Here is a 14,381-nt window from a genome sequence, read left to right on the forward strand (position 1 = left end):
ATGATCGGCTCTAACGAGTTACACTTAGTGGCGTCAAAGTTCCAAAATTGGCGTAACACTGTAACTTCGACGCACCGTATTCGAGATTTTCGAGCTAAGTCGACTAAAAGACAGTGGTTACAACTTGTAACAATGGTGTTCACCTCGTGGAAACAACAGAGTCAAGCCCACGCTCGTTGCCGAAAGTTACTGGTTAAAGTGGCACTGGGGAGCCATCTCCGCTTCCGTTTTATGTTATGGCAGCGGCTTACCGCACACCGTAAACGACTGGCAACTCTTCTCTTCGTAGCGTCAGAGTCACCCTCTACTTCACTTGAGACTACGGTTGAAAATGAGGACGGTATTACGGTTAGAAATGCGTTAAAGTGTGACTCGAATTCGGCTCTAAACGTCGTAACATTAGGGCAGGCGCTAGCTCAAAAAGCTCGCGTTATCCAGCGGTTTCAAGTGACTTGGGATCTGCCTCAAGCTTGGCATCGTTGGAGGCAGATTTTCCACGCTCAGCTCTTCTATCGGATGCGTCGACAGCAGTTTTTCTTTCACTTTTGGCAATATTTTACTTACCAAAAACGCAAGATTCGCGTCGTTCTTTTCAAGATGACGACGCAGCGGCAAGCAGCTTGTAGTCGTACAATTTTCCGTGCGTGGGCTGAGCTTGTGACGCGAGTTAAACAGCTGCAGAAAGACCGTCTACGTGAACGCGAGTTGTGGGTGCTAGTGACCACCGAGATGGCGAGACGAGAGCGACGACAACTTAAGAAACATTGGCATGCGTGGAGGTTCCATGTGGGCGAATCTCGGCATCTTTACAGCAGTTTGGACGTGTATTATCAAGCGCGTTTACTCACAAAGTTCTGGTTACTCTGGAGTCATGACTACCGTAAGGTAGTGAGTGAAACTCGACGAGAAACACAGCGAGTTGAGGTAGCTATGCGAATATTTTACTTACGACGTGCAGCTCGGAAACTAAAAGAGCTTCAAACGCGCTCGAAGCGAGCTCGATTAGTACTGGAATACTTTAGAAATCGACGGTATGATAGTTTACTTCCTGAAATGTTGGGCAGGTGGAGACGATGGAGTGAACGACAGAAGCGAGTGGCTTGGTGTCTTGAGGCAGCTCGTCGGAATAAATTACGACGGTATTTTATATTCTGGAACAGATGGAAAAATACGCGAAAATGGCAAAGTTTTGTGATTTCTAGCTGTCGATCTAAGAGTGCGAAGCTGCAACAACGTGACGTCTGGATTCGATGGAGAAGATATGTGAAGGAACGAGTGGCCAAGGACGTGGCCTTGCGGAGCGCAGCCATCTTGCACATGGGTACAAGATTGAAAAGATGGCTACATTACACTCAATGCTCGATTCAGTCCCGTGAACAAGCTCAGACTGCAATTACGCAGCTTTTTATCTACCGTGGACATCGAGCAGTGCGTCGTTGGCGAGAGTTTGGTCGGGTACGACGTATCGGTCGTCTGTATCAGCGTTTTGTACTGCGAAAACACATACAGCTGTGGCGTTTTGCAGTAAAGTGTAGTGTAGCCATACGCTTTGACGAGTTTCTACTGCGTTCCAAGGCGACGAAATGGCTCGTAGCTTGGCAGAAAGTTACAACGAAACATCAACACTGGCGGAAACTTTGTGAGTCTTTCAAGACAAGAAAAAAGAAGCAAAAAACTCACCAACTTTTCCGGCAATGGCAGCAATTGGTCAATAAAGAACAAGGTAAACGACTAGCGTTAATGCACGCTGAGCAGCGTTTACTACGTGTAGCTTTACGGTGCTGGAACCGCGCAACAGTAGCGAGTCAGCTACGACGAGATGAGCAATTGGAACAAGCTGCAGCGCATGAGATGGCTACACTGTTTCGTCAAAGTTTCGCAGTGTGGCAAGCTGCAGCGAAGAAACAGCGCGAACGTCGCTTTGTGCTGCTCTCGTGTGTTATTAAGCTGCAGTCGGTGGCGAATCACCACGTCCAGCAGATCATTTTCCAGTCGTGGGAGCGGGTCGTCGACTTAAGACGTCGCTGTGAAGTGGCGCTACTTAAGCGAGAGCGTAACATTGCCAGAAATCTATTGATCTCCTGGCTACGCTGGGCTCGTGAGCGACAGCAAAGACGGCAACAGCTCGAAAATGCCGTAATTTACCACTCGCAGCGTCTAAGAAGTGCCGTATTTTTCTACTGGCAGACGTACGCCTTGGCCTGGCAAGATGCTGCGAAGCCTATGGCTACACGACACAATCGCCAGATGGTTTTATTTGCTAAAAGCGCAGCAGAAGCACCTGATATCAGCGCAGAAAGCGAATCGGAAGATGAAGTACGACGACCTACAAGTCCAGTGATGAAGCGACTTCGACAGAAAAAGGCGAATCGGCTGAAAATATTGGAGATGTGGAGATGGTGACGCTGCCGGATGCAGTGGAGATCTCCATGGACGTAAAGCGGCGGCTGATTCTGCTGGGTAAGTGGAAGCCTCATGAGAAGTACAAATTACCGTCAGCAAGTTGAAGTGATCAACTTGGCTACATTTCTTCAACATGGCTACATTTCTCTGACAGGGCTACATTCCATAGTTGGCTACACGAAAAGTATCTTTTTTTTTACATCAAGCGTCGTCCATGCGCTCTGCAGTGCTAGTGACTGGCGTCTCGAGGGGTTTTGGACGCTGTTTAGCTCTAGACTTCACTCGCGAACTTGCCTGGATCTGGTACTAAATACTATTTTTATTTAAAAGTTTTCGGCTTTCTCATCAGTCAATTCGATAGTTTTTATGGGCTCGAGATGAAGATGGTCTGAAGGAGACTGCGCAACTGGTTCAAGACGCTCGAAATTCGCTACAACAAGCTGAAAACCTCCAGATCTTCATCCAAAGCGTGGACCTTAGCGAAAGTGTCGGCTATACCAAGAAAGTCGACAATGTTTTGGCCCAGTTGACCACAGATGGTCGGCACAGTACGATACTATTTTTCTCGTGCACAATGCCGGCGCTCTTGGAAGCTTAGGATTCGCTCAGGAGTGTCCTTTACCGAGTGAAATGGCTCGACACTTCGAGCTCAACGTGACGTCAGTCATGTGGCTCAACAAGCGCTTCCTTGATGTATTTGGGGCCTCAAGACATGAGATGACAAAGCAGCCAAGTTCGAATGATAGAGCGAAGTTGATTATCTTCAACGTGTCGTCGAGTCAGCTATTGCACCGTATTCGACGTTAAGTCAGTACTGTACTGCTAAAGCTGCGCGGAAGATGCACTTCCGAGTCCTTGCTACGGAACAAGCGGCTTGCAACAAAGTGCGAGTGTTCTCATACGCTCCTGGCGCCATGGACACGGAAATGCAGCAAAGTATGCGGGAATCGCCTCTATGGGCACCGGAATTGACACATTGGTTCGTGAAGATGAAGGAGGAAGGAACACTGATACCGATACAGCAATCGTCGCAGCGTGCGCTGTCAACGGAGACGTTGAGTCTGGGAAATATGTCTCCTTTGAACGAGCAAGGTATAATAATCTGCGACGTGTGATAATTTGAGACAAATATAAAAATATTAAAAGGAACTGTAAGTACACGGAAAGAGTTAATGTACTCGAGGTTATTTTCTTCTTCTACATTACGTGTGAGAGAAACCGACTGACTGGGTCCGTTCTTTACAAAAGCAGACCATCCCAATTTATTCCGTCATTTTAGAGATTCACCGCGTCGAGAAACATGGTGAGGATCTTTTGTGCGATTGTTGCTGAGGTAGGTTGCGTAAGGCGATCACGGCGAAAAATACCCACGGTACCCAATGCGATGCTAGTGAGCTTCAGCTCTTCCTGGCAAAGAAGAACAGCACGTGGGTAACGGAAAACGATATGGAAGACGGTGTGTGAGTGATACAAGCGGTATGATGAAGCTAAATGGTGCTGGAATGAAGCTTGGTGCTCAAAGACGTCCGACTGCCAATCGACGAGCTCCAAGTCGCGACTGGCCTTGGTCATGTAAAAGTATTGGTACGCCTTCCGAAAACTTACAGCATTCACTATCCCGAGACCGCAGAGTTGATGATGTACCAAAAAACGGCACGTAGACCTAAAGACTCTACCGAAGTGAGGGACGTGACTAGTGGAAATCCAAATAAAGTCCGAGCCTTCCGATGTCTTAGCGGTGCCGTTCGTCGTGCATTAGGACTCGTCAGGAACCTAGAAGACGCAATGGCGTTTAATCTCTTAATTTCCGATGTGTGTGTGACGTTTAGCCGGTAACGAAAAGATCAAGTATTTGGCAAAGATGACACGAGTATTTGGGCAAAGTAATTTCGAGAGATGAAACAAAACTCTGCGGGACAGAATTCGAGTTCGGACAAGTTATTTTGTTGCTGTGCTCCAATTTTAAACTTGTCAATGGCCAAGAAAATCTGATTGATGGACACTATGGGTGTCTAGATGAGCGAAGGGGTGCTGAAAGATGAAGCCGAATGGATATGTAATGGTCGCTCTCCACTGCCACGTGACGACTTGCTGCTGCACCTTACACTGATGGGTATGCTTACTAAAGATAAATCACGTGGGGCTGGACAAGTCCAGCATTCGGTACAACGCATGGCGACATTTTAACGGGCAATTTTCCTAGCAGAACACCAGACAAAAGTCCAACGATAGCATGACGTTAGAAGCTCTCGTGGCAGCCACAGTGGTCCTCGCTACCACTGCGGTGAAGTACACTCCCCTCGGCAGGTTTTTGTAAGAGCTTGGATTTGTAAAGGATATGACGTGGTGGTGGACCTCCCGAATCCGTTAAAGGAAGATATTGTGAGTCGAAACCATATACCGAGTGGCCAACGATTTCAATGAATACACGGATGCTGCGGACAACAACAAAAGGTGCAAAATCTGCAGCGACTATGATACTCGAGGAGGGGGGTTGTGGAGCATTGGAGGTCATTTTTTCATTCTACAAGAGTGGCTATTTTAACCGATTAAGAGGGTTTTACAAGAGCTACGGATTGTAGATAGGATAGTTGATTCTAGCGAGCTTGCTGAGTGTGAAGTACTACATCGTATTATTTCAGTTGCTTTTCACGTACAAGTACTGATGATTAGGCGATTTTAAATTAGCAAATGCAACTTGTATTTTTATTCAATACTTTGTAGTAGTTGACAGTAGAGGTACCGGTATCTGAAGTTTTCCGTCCACGTGAGACGCGTCATGCACATGTTAAGTCCCGTGAGCAGCTGTTTGAGGATTCGTACCTGTAGTTCCGCCTTACTCAGTGCAAGTCACCACAGGATGCTGTTGCGTTCATCCAATCTAGGGTTTACAGAAGTAGCACAATGCACAAACAGCAACTCAAACGAAATGGTGTGCACCACACCGTACCCCCTTCACTCTCATCTCCCAATCTGCATTTAGAGGCTGAGATTACACAATGCACGGCTCCGGACGTGTCCTGCTTCGTGCCGCCGCGCGTGCCAATGGCGCCGCGCGTCGCTCCCTCACATCAATCAGTAGCAGCGCTGGCGTTTTGGCTGCTCGCTCATCCAGTTCCAGCGCACTGAAGCTGCGCGGCGCCAGCGCTGTGTCTGTGCGTGCGCAGCGTCTGAACGCCGCGTCAGCCGTGCAGTTCCGCGGTTTCTCGAGCTCTGGCGATGCTACGGACGTGCCTGTTCCGTCTATGGGTGACTCAATCTCGGAGGGAACCGTTGTGGAGTGGCTCAAGCAACCAGGAGACGCTGTGGCCGAGGACGAGGTCGTTGTCGTGCTCGAGACGGACAAGGTGAGCGTGGACGTGCGCGCGCCCTTTGCCGGCGCCATGGGCCAGCAGCTGGCCGCCATCGATGACAACGTAACGGTAGGCTCGCCATTGTTCCAGATCGTCAAGGGCGCTGCGGGCGCCGAGAGCGCGCAGGAGACCAAGCCGGAGACCAAGACGGAAGCCGCGCCGGCTGCCGCAGCTCCGTCCGGCGAGGAGACTACCGTGCCTGTGCCGTCCATGGGTGACTCCATCTCGGAAGGAACCATCGTGGAGTGGATCAAGAAGTCCGGAGACTATGTGGCTGAGGACGAAGTCGTCGTCGTGCTCGAGACAGACAAGGTGAGCGTGGACGTCCGTGCTCCCAAGGCCGGCACCATCACCAAGACGCTGGCTGATGTAGACCAGACGGTGGAGATCGGCGTGCCGCTCTTCTCTATGGTGTTCGGTGGTGAGGCGCCCGCCTCTTCGCCCGTGCCGGAAGCTCCGGCTTCTACTCCCACGCCGGCACCGGCATCGACGCCGGCACCTGCCGCCACGCCCGAACCGGCTGCCGGCACTAACCCGCTACTAGCCACGCCTGAGCGCGCGTCTCGTCGCGAGAAGATGAGCCGCATGCGTCTGCGCACAGCCGAGCGCCTGAAAGAGTCGCAAAACACGGCGGCCAGCCTCACGACGTTCCAGGAGGTCGACATGTCTAAGCTTATGGGTCTACGTAAGCAATACAAGGACGCGTTCGAGGCCAAACACGGCGTTAAGCTGGGTTTCATGTCTGCTTTCGTTAAAGCCAGTGCGTCGGCACTACTTGAGGTGCCCGGCGTCAACGCTATGATCGACGACGAGCACCAGGAGATCGTTTACCGTGACTACGTTGACATGAGTGTTGCTGTGTCGACCCCTAAGGGTCTAGTGACGCCTGTGTTGAAGAACACCGAGTCTATGAGCTTCGCTGATGTGGAAAAGGGTCTGGCCGAGCTCGCGGCTCGCGCGCGTGACGGCAAACTGACGCTCGAGGAGATGACCGGCGGCAACTTTACCATCTCGAACGGCGGCGTCTTCGGCTCGCTTATGGGCACGCCGATCATTAACCTGCCGCAGTCCGGCATCCTCGGCATGCACGGCACCAAAATGCGACCGGTCGTGGTGGACGGAGAGGTCGTCGCGCGGCCCATGATGTACCTGGCGCTCACGTACGACCACCGCCTCATTGACGGCCGTGAGGGCGTCACGTGCCTTAAGGCCATTGCCGACAAGATCGAGAACCCGGAGCGTCTGTTGCTCGACATTTAAGTTGCAGGAGGAAGTGCAATTGGCCAAATTTGCAGAGAAAGAATAAAATGTGTTTTCTTTCAAGCAACTTAAGGATTTAAAAAATTACTTACGAAAGAAATCGTCGACGACGTGGGGAATGCTCGGGTATCCTGTACACCAACCTGGGAAATGCGCCTTGTGGGCTTGAGCTTTCGTGATGAAGACGTTGCAGAAGGCAGCGAGTAGTTTTTTGCGTGTTTGCACACCTGTAGCTAGTTTGATCAACGCGCGCGGCTGGGACATTGAGTGGATGATGAAGCTCATAAATTCGCTGCAATATTGACACCTGTATCCGTCTTCATGTTGCCGTTGTGCATACATCCAGACCTTGTAGCGAAGGTTGGCAAACTCGTTGAAGCGCCGTTCAAGCTGGTAATCTGGTTGATCGGAGACGACGGTAGACTTGATCGTTGGGATGTGCGAAGTTTTATGTGTTAGGAACACGTCGATGCGGTAGAACACGACGCCGTCGCGCTCTACCGTGTCGTTGATCTCAATGTGGTCGATTGTGTCTAGGAATGACGGCGATAAGAGCTCGGAACACCGCGTTGGGAAGATTTCCAGTTTCTGAAGTTGCTGCAGTGATGGCGTGGCGGTTGTGACGTTATACTTGGTGCACATGTTTGATACGTGGCGAATATGATAATGGCTCGATAGCTTCGGCCCTCAAGTCCAAGGGCATTCACTTTTGTGGTGCATGGACACCTGTCACAGATCGACTTGTCTTTTACCAAACGTCCCTTACAGGTGCATGTACCGTGCGTCATATCAAGTTTTCGTCATGGCGAGAGTCAGAAAGTCACTGAGGCTTGAGAGCACAAAGTATGAATTCTTGCCACCATGCCATTTTTCTCAAACTCAGACAAGTCGTGGCATCTGTCTAGCCTCTGCGATAGAAGTATGTTCGACAAGTTGTGTCCCTGGCTCAGCCTTGGGTATCTTTCGATGACGAAGAGTGTGAATCACACTGCTTGGACGACGCCGTGCAGAGACCGTGGGCTTACCGTGTACGACCACGGGATTGTTCCGATGATCTCACTGACTCTGTGAGACAAGGCTTGCCACGTCTTCGCGTGGACTTGGTGCGAACCGGGAACATCCTACAACTGAGCGTGCCAAACTTTCGAGCAAAACAGACGAGCTCATAAGAGGCGACACGGCTTGCTGTCTTACCTCCGACACACAAATACCCTGTCTACTTTCATTCTTCATTTGGCCGTGTGCCTCCCTCTATCTAATCTCCAACACAGCCATGTCTGACACCGCAGTATTGGTATTTCGCGTCCTCGCCGGTATGGCGACAATCTGCATGGTCTCCAGTCCATCGCTGCTCATGTACCGCATCCATCAACAGAAACACGTCGGTGTCGCATCTGTCACACCCCTTGCGGCACTTCTAGCAAATTCCCACGTCTGGTACGCACACATCCCCTTGAACTTCACCAACTTGTCAATATTTTTTACAAACCTTTCACCTGCAGGATGATGTACGGCTATATTGAGGGTATGTGGTTCCCCGTCTTCGCGTGTTTCCTATATGGCGAGTGCTGCGCCGTCGTGTTCCTCTGTATCTACACTTACTACTGCTCGGACAAACGCTACGTGGCTCGAACTTTCGCTGTCTTCCTCTCCGCTCTCATTCTCATCACAATCTACGCCGTCGTCGGCGGTCAAGGCTACACTGGTCAGTCAATTAGGAGCGTCGGCACGGTCGTAGGCATCCTCGCGGACTTTGCAGGCATGTGTCTCTACGGAGCGCCAATGGAAAAATTGTTCCAGGTGCTAAAGCACAAGACGGCTGTCTTTATCAACGTGCACATGGTCATCGCTGGACTAGCGAACAGCTCAATTTGGCTCGTATACGGCGTCCTGATCACTAATTGGTTCATTATCTTCATCAACGTTTTGTTCGTCTCGGCAAATACGTTCACGCTGTGTTTGTACCGAGTCTACGACCCACGTACACATCCGCTTCGCGATGGGTGGGACACGCACAGCGTCGGCCAGGGCGAGATCTCCGTCTGCATCGAGCTTACACCTCGTGTGGACGCTAAGAAATCGGTCACGAACCTGCCTAGCCCCGAGTACTCGTACATGGCATCTCCCAAGCATGAGGGGAACCAGTCACAAAAACATCTGTTCTGAAGTGTCCATTTGCGAACTTAATCAATTTGCACATAAAACACACATTTTCGGTGGTCGTTGCTGTTTGTGCTCAAATTATCACACGTCGCAGATTCTTGGCGCTTTGCCGTGAAAAAATATATCTTATTTTTACTTAATTTGGGCTGTCCAGTAGCAGTACAAGTGCACCCTCTTTCGTAAGTACAGCAATCAAACCAGCGCATTTATGGTTTCAATTGCAAAGTGCGCTCGATTCAAGCTTCATCTTTACTCTCTACAGTAAAACGTGGGTTGACTTTTTTACTGACCGTACTGGGAGATCATTCGACGTTGGGGCGACCGTCACTTTAAGGAATTAGGAATGGGATTTCCTGTCAGCTACGTTGGTGTCAACGCCATGCTAAATGAAAAGGTGCTGAATACTGCTCTCCAAAGCAAGAAGAGCTTGCAAAAATTTAGCCAGACGACGTCAGCAGTACTGTCATCAAACAGTTGCTCGACGATATGGGCCACGTCTTACGTAGAATGTTTTACTGGCCGGTTCCGCCCTGACCGGACCTTATACCCGAATGTTTTTCCAGATAAAATCATCATGTCAGTGCAAACATCTGATCATTATATGGTGTGTTAATCGTATACAAGAAGCTACCAGTTCAAAAGTACCACCATGCAGTTTAAGCTCATCGTTGCTCTGTAGAAACGTACCATTAGTCATCCGCTGAGCTGCTCTCTTTGTCAGCCTCTTGATCTCCATCCCAGGCCAATGAGTTGTCGTACACATTAGCAGCCTCTATGATCCTCTGCTCTGAGTCTTTTGGGGTGGTCACTGCATCTATAAGCTCCTCAGCAGTAGCATCACCCATAGGCTCCTCGTCCGACGATGTAAATCCACCCAGGCCCAGGTTGTCATCAATTTCACCACAGAGTGACTCAAGGGAAACATCAGACTCTTCAAAACCGGCATTGCTGCTGTCCGACTCAGGTGGCACTTCAAACTCAGTCAAGCCAGGTACCCGCGGAAGTGCTATGATTTGTAGCCGCTGTTTCTTCCGGCGTAGTCCTCGAGTGATGCTGACCTGCTTCCTGACGTAGACACTTGACAATCGGCCTATCGCTGAAGCAAACTGACGCAGATTGGGATGGGGATTGAAAGCTGCAATCATTTGTGGTTAAACCTCTCCAAGAGGTTGTTAGTGTGAGCAATTACCGAGCTCGCGATGCCATAAACATTCCACTCCGTGATAAAATACCGTTCTAGCCAGGTTTTTCGAAAGTACAGCCAGAATTTACGCCATTCTTGGGTGGAGTACACGCATCATTTGTCGGCACACTTTCGTTTAATCTCTTGTTTAACCCATCAAATACCCTTTGGGTCGATGAGGTCAGGATCGACAACAGCTAGGATGTCAAGTACGCCAGGCTATTAAAATCTTGTCTTCCATAAGACGTTCTTCCTTCATTCGTCTACGCATTGCCTACTTAAAGTTAACGAAGCATCCTACCACCTCGACGTTGGGGAATTGAGTTTAAACGGCCGAAATTAGGCTGAGCTCGAAATCACAGACAGTTTCAGCAGGAGACATCATTTTGCCGGTGTCGCGGTGTGTTAGGTGCAAGATGTCATCGTACATTGTCTCCGTCTTGAATGTACAGAGTACGAAATACACCGGAGTGTACATATTCCGAACCGGGTCATCCATCATAACGATCAGACATTGATTGAAGCCACTAGGAACACATCTAGAAGTACCGTCAATAAAAAGAGAAACACTGTTGTAAAGTAGAAGCTCCTTTAGGGCAGGGCGAGCCCACCCCAGTATACGGCTGGGTGGTACATTTGGTTCCGGGTGGGCAGTCACGAGATGGAAACGAAATAACGGGATCGCAAAGTCCTTAACCTTGGAGCACGGCGGCACCTCAACTACTCCATGAATGTCTCATCCGTAGTATCTGCGGCGAGCCCGACGGACGCGGCTATTAACTTGCTCCTCAGTCAACCCTTTGATAAGCACCTGACGGTTGGACCAATAGAACGCAGAGCAAATACGCTCCCAAATGGCTTCCTTAGGCATACCAGGATCCTCCGGTTCGAGACGATCGGTTATCTTCTTCAAAGCACCGGTCTCATTCTTTAACAACCCATTAACTATTACGTATTTACGGCAGTTGTGGTCCCCTACAACGCGCTATTCACCGTGGGGTGCTAGCTTTAGTACTCCGTTCAGCGTGACGTACGGTACGTACTACACCGGTACCCAATATGCTTTGTAGACGTCCACGACTTCTTTTATTTGAACCCTTGTAAATTTTGATTATTTTCGAGCCGCGCTTCTTCTTGACGCGCAAGACGGGTTGACTATGTGTAGAAGGCGGTTGGTTATTGCCCTCAGAGGTGGTCTGTCGATGGTGGTGATGCTGATGGACGCTTGAGGAGGTGAAGTGTGTAGGCGCTCGGCACCATGGTCTATACTAGCCCCCACTTTATGGCTAAGGACCCGCTTATTCTTACGTCGGTCCTGCGTATTCTGACGTGTCATACCTTGGGTGAGTGTAATGAATTCTGTCTGACAAGAAGTGGCTCACTCGCTTTCCTCGTACGGACACAAGATCCAACAGAAATTGCTCAGTGGTCTTCTTGTAGTTCCTAATAGAATCCGGTACATTTCTTCCGACTTTAGCCCGAAAATTGTATTGGTTCCGTTCGTAGATCAGAACATGCAAGACGACGCTAAAAACAAGCTCCGTTCATAAAATCCGGTCAGAGCGAAATCTCTTTTGGATACCAGCGAAGTTTATTTATCACTTCATCAACTTTGTTTGCGGGTGCTCTGGTCCATTTCTTGAAGAGTTTCCTACGTTTCACTCTGTCAACGAGCACCATGTTCAGCCAATTTAAGTTAAACAAATCATCAAACGTATTGACGTCGACTGACCCACGTTCTTCGTTGATATCGCTTTGTCAGTCACCTTCCCTTCGTTAGTCTCATGGCTACGTAGAACCCGTTTGAGGGCACTGGTTTTCTGAGTCGTTGAAATTGTCAGCACTTTAGTCGGTACAGAGGCAACAAGCGTATCGCAGCTTGCAAGGACGGCGACAGTCGCTAATATGATGTAGCACACCCACATAAAGAGGCTTGAACAGGAGACCAAATAAAACAGCTTGTACGCTGCTACGAGAATTGAAGAGTGAGGTCGGCAAAGCTGTATAGACTACTATGGACCCTCAGTCCCGGACACTAATAAGAAGGAGTTGCTTCCGTATATGTAATGGTACAGGAGAGTTGGTCGCGACACGCCAGGATTTCGGTATGGTACTAGTCAGTGCCATCGACCCGACCAATATACTACCATAGACATTGCTTACCAGGTACAGCCTGTACATGTACTTGGTAGTTATGTCTACATATCTGTAACGAATTTGTTGAATACGGATCATGCAGCAATACTGTACCAGCTTGACAGCGATCTAGCCATGCATTACGCATTAAGTGTCTACCCTATGAAGCATTAAAACGATAAACGGATTAAACTATTACGGGTACGTGCGTAATACAGTACCTTTGTAATAACGCAAGCAAAATGTTGAATGAGATAATCAGTCAATTGTAATAGCTGCTTAATTGAACCCAAAAAGTAATTATCAAAAGATTATATATTATACAAATTAAAGGGATTATGATCAGTCAAACGGAGCAGCGATCCTTGTTAGGTACTCTTTTTAGGTCATACTTTGCACAGGTCAACTCGTGCGCAACTATTTATTGCTAAATAGTGCAACTTGATCATATTTTGACCAAAAACGAGGTGGTTAAAATTAACTGTTAAGAAATGGTTTGTGAAACAATAAAGGATTCAGGTCGTCCGGTCCACCCTTCAGAGTGAATTTTCTATAGATCAGGCCGACTGAATGCATACGGGTGATAACGCCTCGTGCAATTTTAGTCGTCAAGACGCTTGAGCATATAGACGATACCAGCGGAGCTCGGTTAGTAATGCGTCTAGGTGCTCGATATGGAGGCCAGCGGCGGGGTTGAAGACACAAATATCGTATAAATACTCCACAACAATGCTCCATACTTAGTTCCCTAAGACATTGACGCCATCAACCGGGTCAACGTGCCGGTATTCCTGCAACGCCTTAGGAGCAGCCAACCGACCGTTTTCTTCCTGCGAAGTCCGGGACGATGTCAGTCGGCGCGACGACAAATACATTTACATCTGATGGTATTCGGACGCTAGATCGATTGTCGAAATAAATAGATGGAGCCCTGCATCTTGTCAAACAGATCGTCTATTCTCGAAAGGGGAAAGTTTTGACTACCTCCGTTTGCAAGTTGAGATGGCGGTAATCAATACCCAGCGGACCGGATCATCAAGATCACCGCTTCGAGCCATCCCCGCTTGTTTTAGCGCCCGCCCGTCTCGGGATTCTTCTTTGGCACTGCAAATATTTTAGACACCCACGGCGAGTTGCTTACCTGCACCAAATTCCGCTCTAGCATTAATCCACGAGCTGCTGGCGGGTTTCCTGTCCCACGGGATACATATAAAAGCGGGACGAGGGTGTGACCTAGCACTGGTCTGAGCGTAATTCCATGCTTAATTGCTCGTGCTGAAAACAACTGATTTGACAATCGCTCTGGAAAGACATTTGAAAACCGGGCGATCAACGGCTGCATGCGTTTGTCCGTCTGGTGCTGGCGCAGTGGTGACGTAAGGCTCGTCACGGGAAGATTGCTCTCTATGTGTCGATTACGTCTAAGAGTAGGTGTGGTTTAAAGGCAAATACACTTAAAGATCAACTTAAGATAAGTAATCAATGGAAATGTAAAAGCACGTATGTGCCGGGCAAAAGACCGCGGCAGGACCGCGGTGTCTGGTGAGGCTGCTCTCGCTGCTACTATAGTATGAACCGCAGACGCCAAAACGCAAAGTGAAGGGGGCAGCTTCCACCAGAACACCGCTTTTCCGCAAAAGGTAGATTTGTATACAAATCAAAAAATAGATCACTACTAAAGCCTAGTGGAATACACTCTCCTTGAGCACATCATCTTGGCAGCGCACAGCCAGCAATGTACTTGTGCATACAGTCCTTGGTATACCCCTTCGCCATTGCACGCATGGGTACGCAGTGTAGCCGGTTGTAATGCAGCCGCAAGCTGCACTGCCAGGCGCATGAGTGTCCTTGGGGTGTGTCTTGCAAACTCTGCAAGTGGACGA

At 49.2% G+C, this 14,381-nt stretch overlaps 5 protein-coding genes across 5 annotated transcripts; 4 read left to right on the forward strand and 1 right to left on the reverse strand.

Moving 5' to 3' along the window:
• Positions 1 to 231: 231 nt before the first annotated feature.
• PITG_23058 (uncharacterized protein) lies at positions 232 to 2,403 on the forward strand (the record flags this gene model as incomplete). The annotated part of the gene is made up of 1 exon (XM_002897935.1): positions 232 to 2,403. The coding sequence occupies one exon, from the start codon at positions 232 to 234 to the stop codon at positions 2,401 to 2,403; it is 2,172 nt and encodes a 723-aa protein (XP_002897981.1).
• A 630-nt stretch (positions 2,404 to 3,033) lies between these two features.
• Positions 3,034 to 4,989, forward strand: PITG_15704 (uncharacterized protein; the record flags this gene model as incomplete). Its single annotated transcript, XM_002897936.1, has 5 exons — positions 3,034 to 3,096; positions 3,150 to 3,495; positions 3,926 to 3,987; positions 4,532 to 4,566; positions 4,986 to 4,989. The coding sequence occupies 5 exons, from the start codon at positions 3,034 to 3,036 to the stop codon at positions 4,987 to 4,989; spliced, it is 510 nt and encodes a 169-aa protein (XP_002897982.1).
• Positions 4,990 to 5,379: 390 nt separating this feature from the next.
• PITG_15705 (dihydrolipoamide succinyltransferase, putative) lies at positions 5,380 to 7,116 on the forward strand (the record flags this gene model as incomplete). The annotated part of the gene is made up of 1 exon (XM_002897937.1): positions 5,380 to 7,116. The coding sequence occupies one exon, from the start codon at positions 5,403 to 5,405 to the stop codon at positions 7,014 to 7,016; it is 1,614 nt and encodes a 537-aa protein (XP_002897983.1).
• On the reverse strand, positions 7,101 to 7,658 carry PITG_15706 (uncharacterized protein; the record flags this gene model as incomplete). The annotated part of the gene is made up of 2 exons (XM_002897938.1): positions 7,101 to 7,159; positions 7,244 to 7,658. The coding sequence occupies 2 exons, from the start codon at positions 7,656 to 7,658 to the stop codon at positions 7,101 to 7,103; spliced, it is 474 nt and encodes a 157-aa protein (XP_002897984.1).
• A 447-nt stretch (positions 7,659 to 8,105) lies between these two features.
• PITG_15707 (MtN3-like protein) lies at positions 8,106 to 9,182 on the forward strand (the record flags this gene model as incomplete). Its single annotated transcript, XM_002897939.1, has 2 exons — positions 8,106 to 8,453; positions 8,519 to 9,182. 2 exons carry the CDS (start codon positions 8,290 to 8,292, stop codon positions 9,180 to 9,182), a joined length of 828 nt encoding a protein of 275 aa, XP_002897985.1.
• Positions 9,183 to 14,381: the final 5,199 nt, after the last annotated feature.

This window comes from Phytophthora infestans, genomic scaffold (genome assembly GCF_000142945.1).
Source record: "Phytophthora infestans T30-4 supercont1.40 genomic scaffold, whole genome shotgun sequence".
Lineage (NCBI taxonomy): Eukaryota > Oomycota > Peronosporomycetes > Peronosporales > Peronosporaceae > Phytophthora > Phytophthora infestans.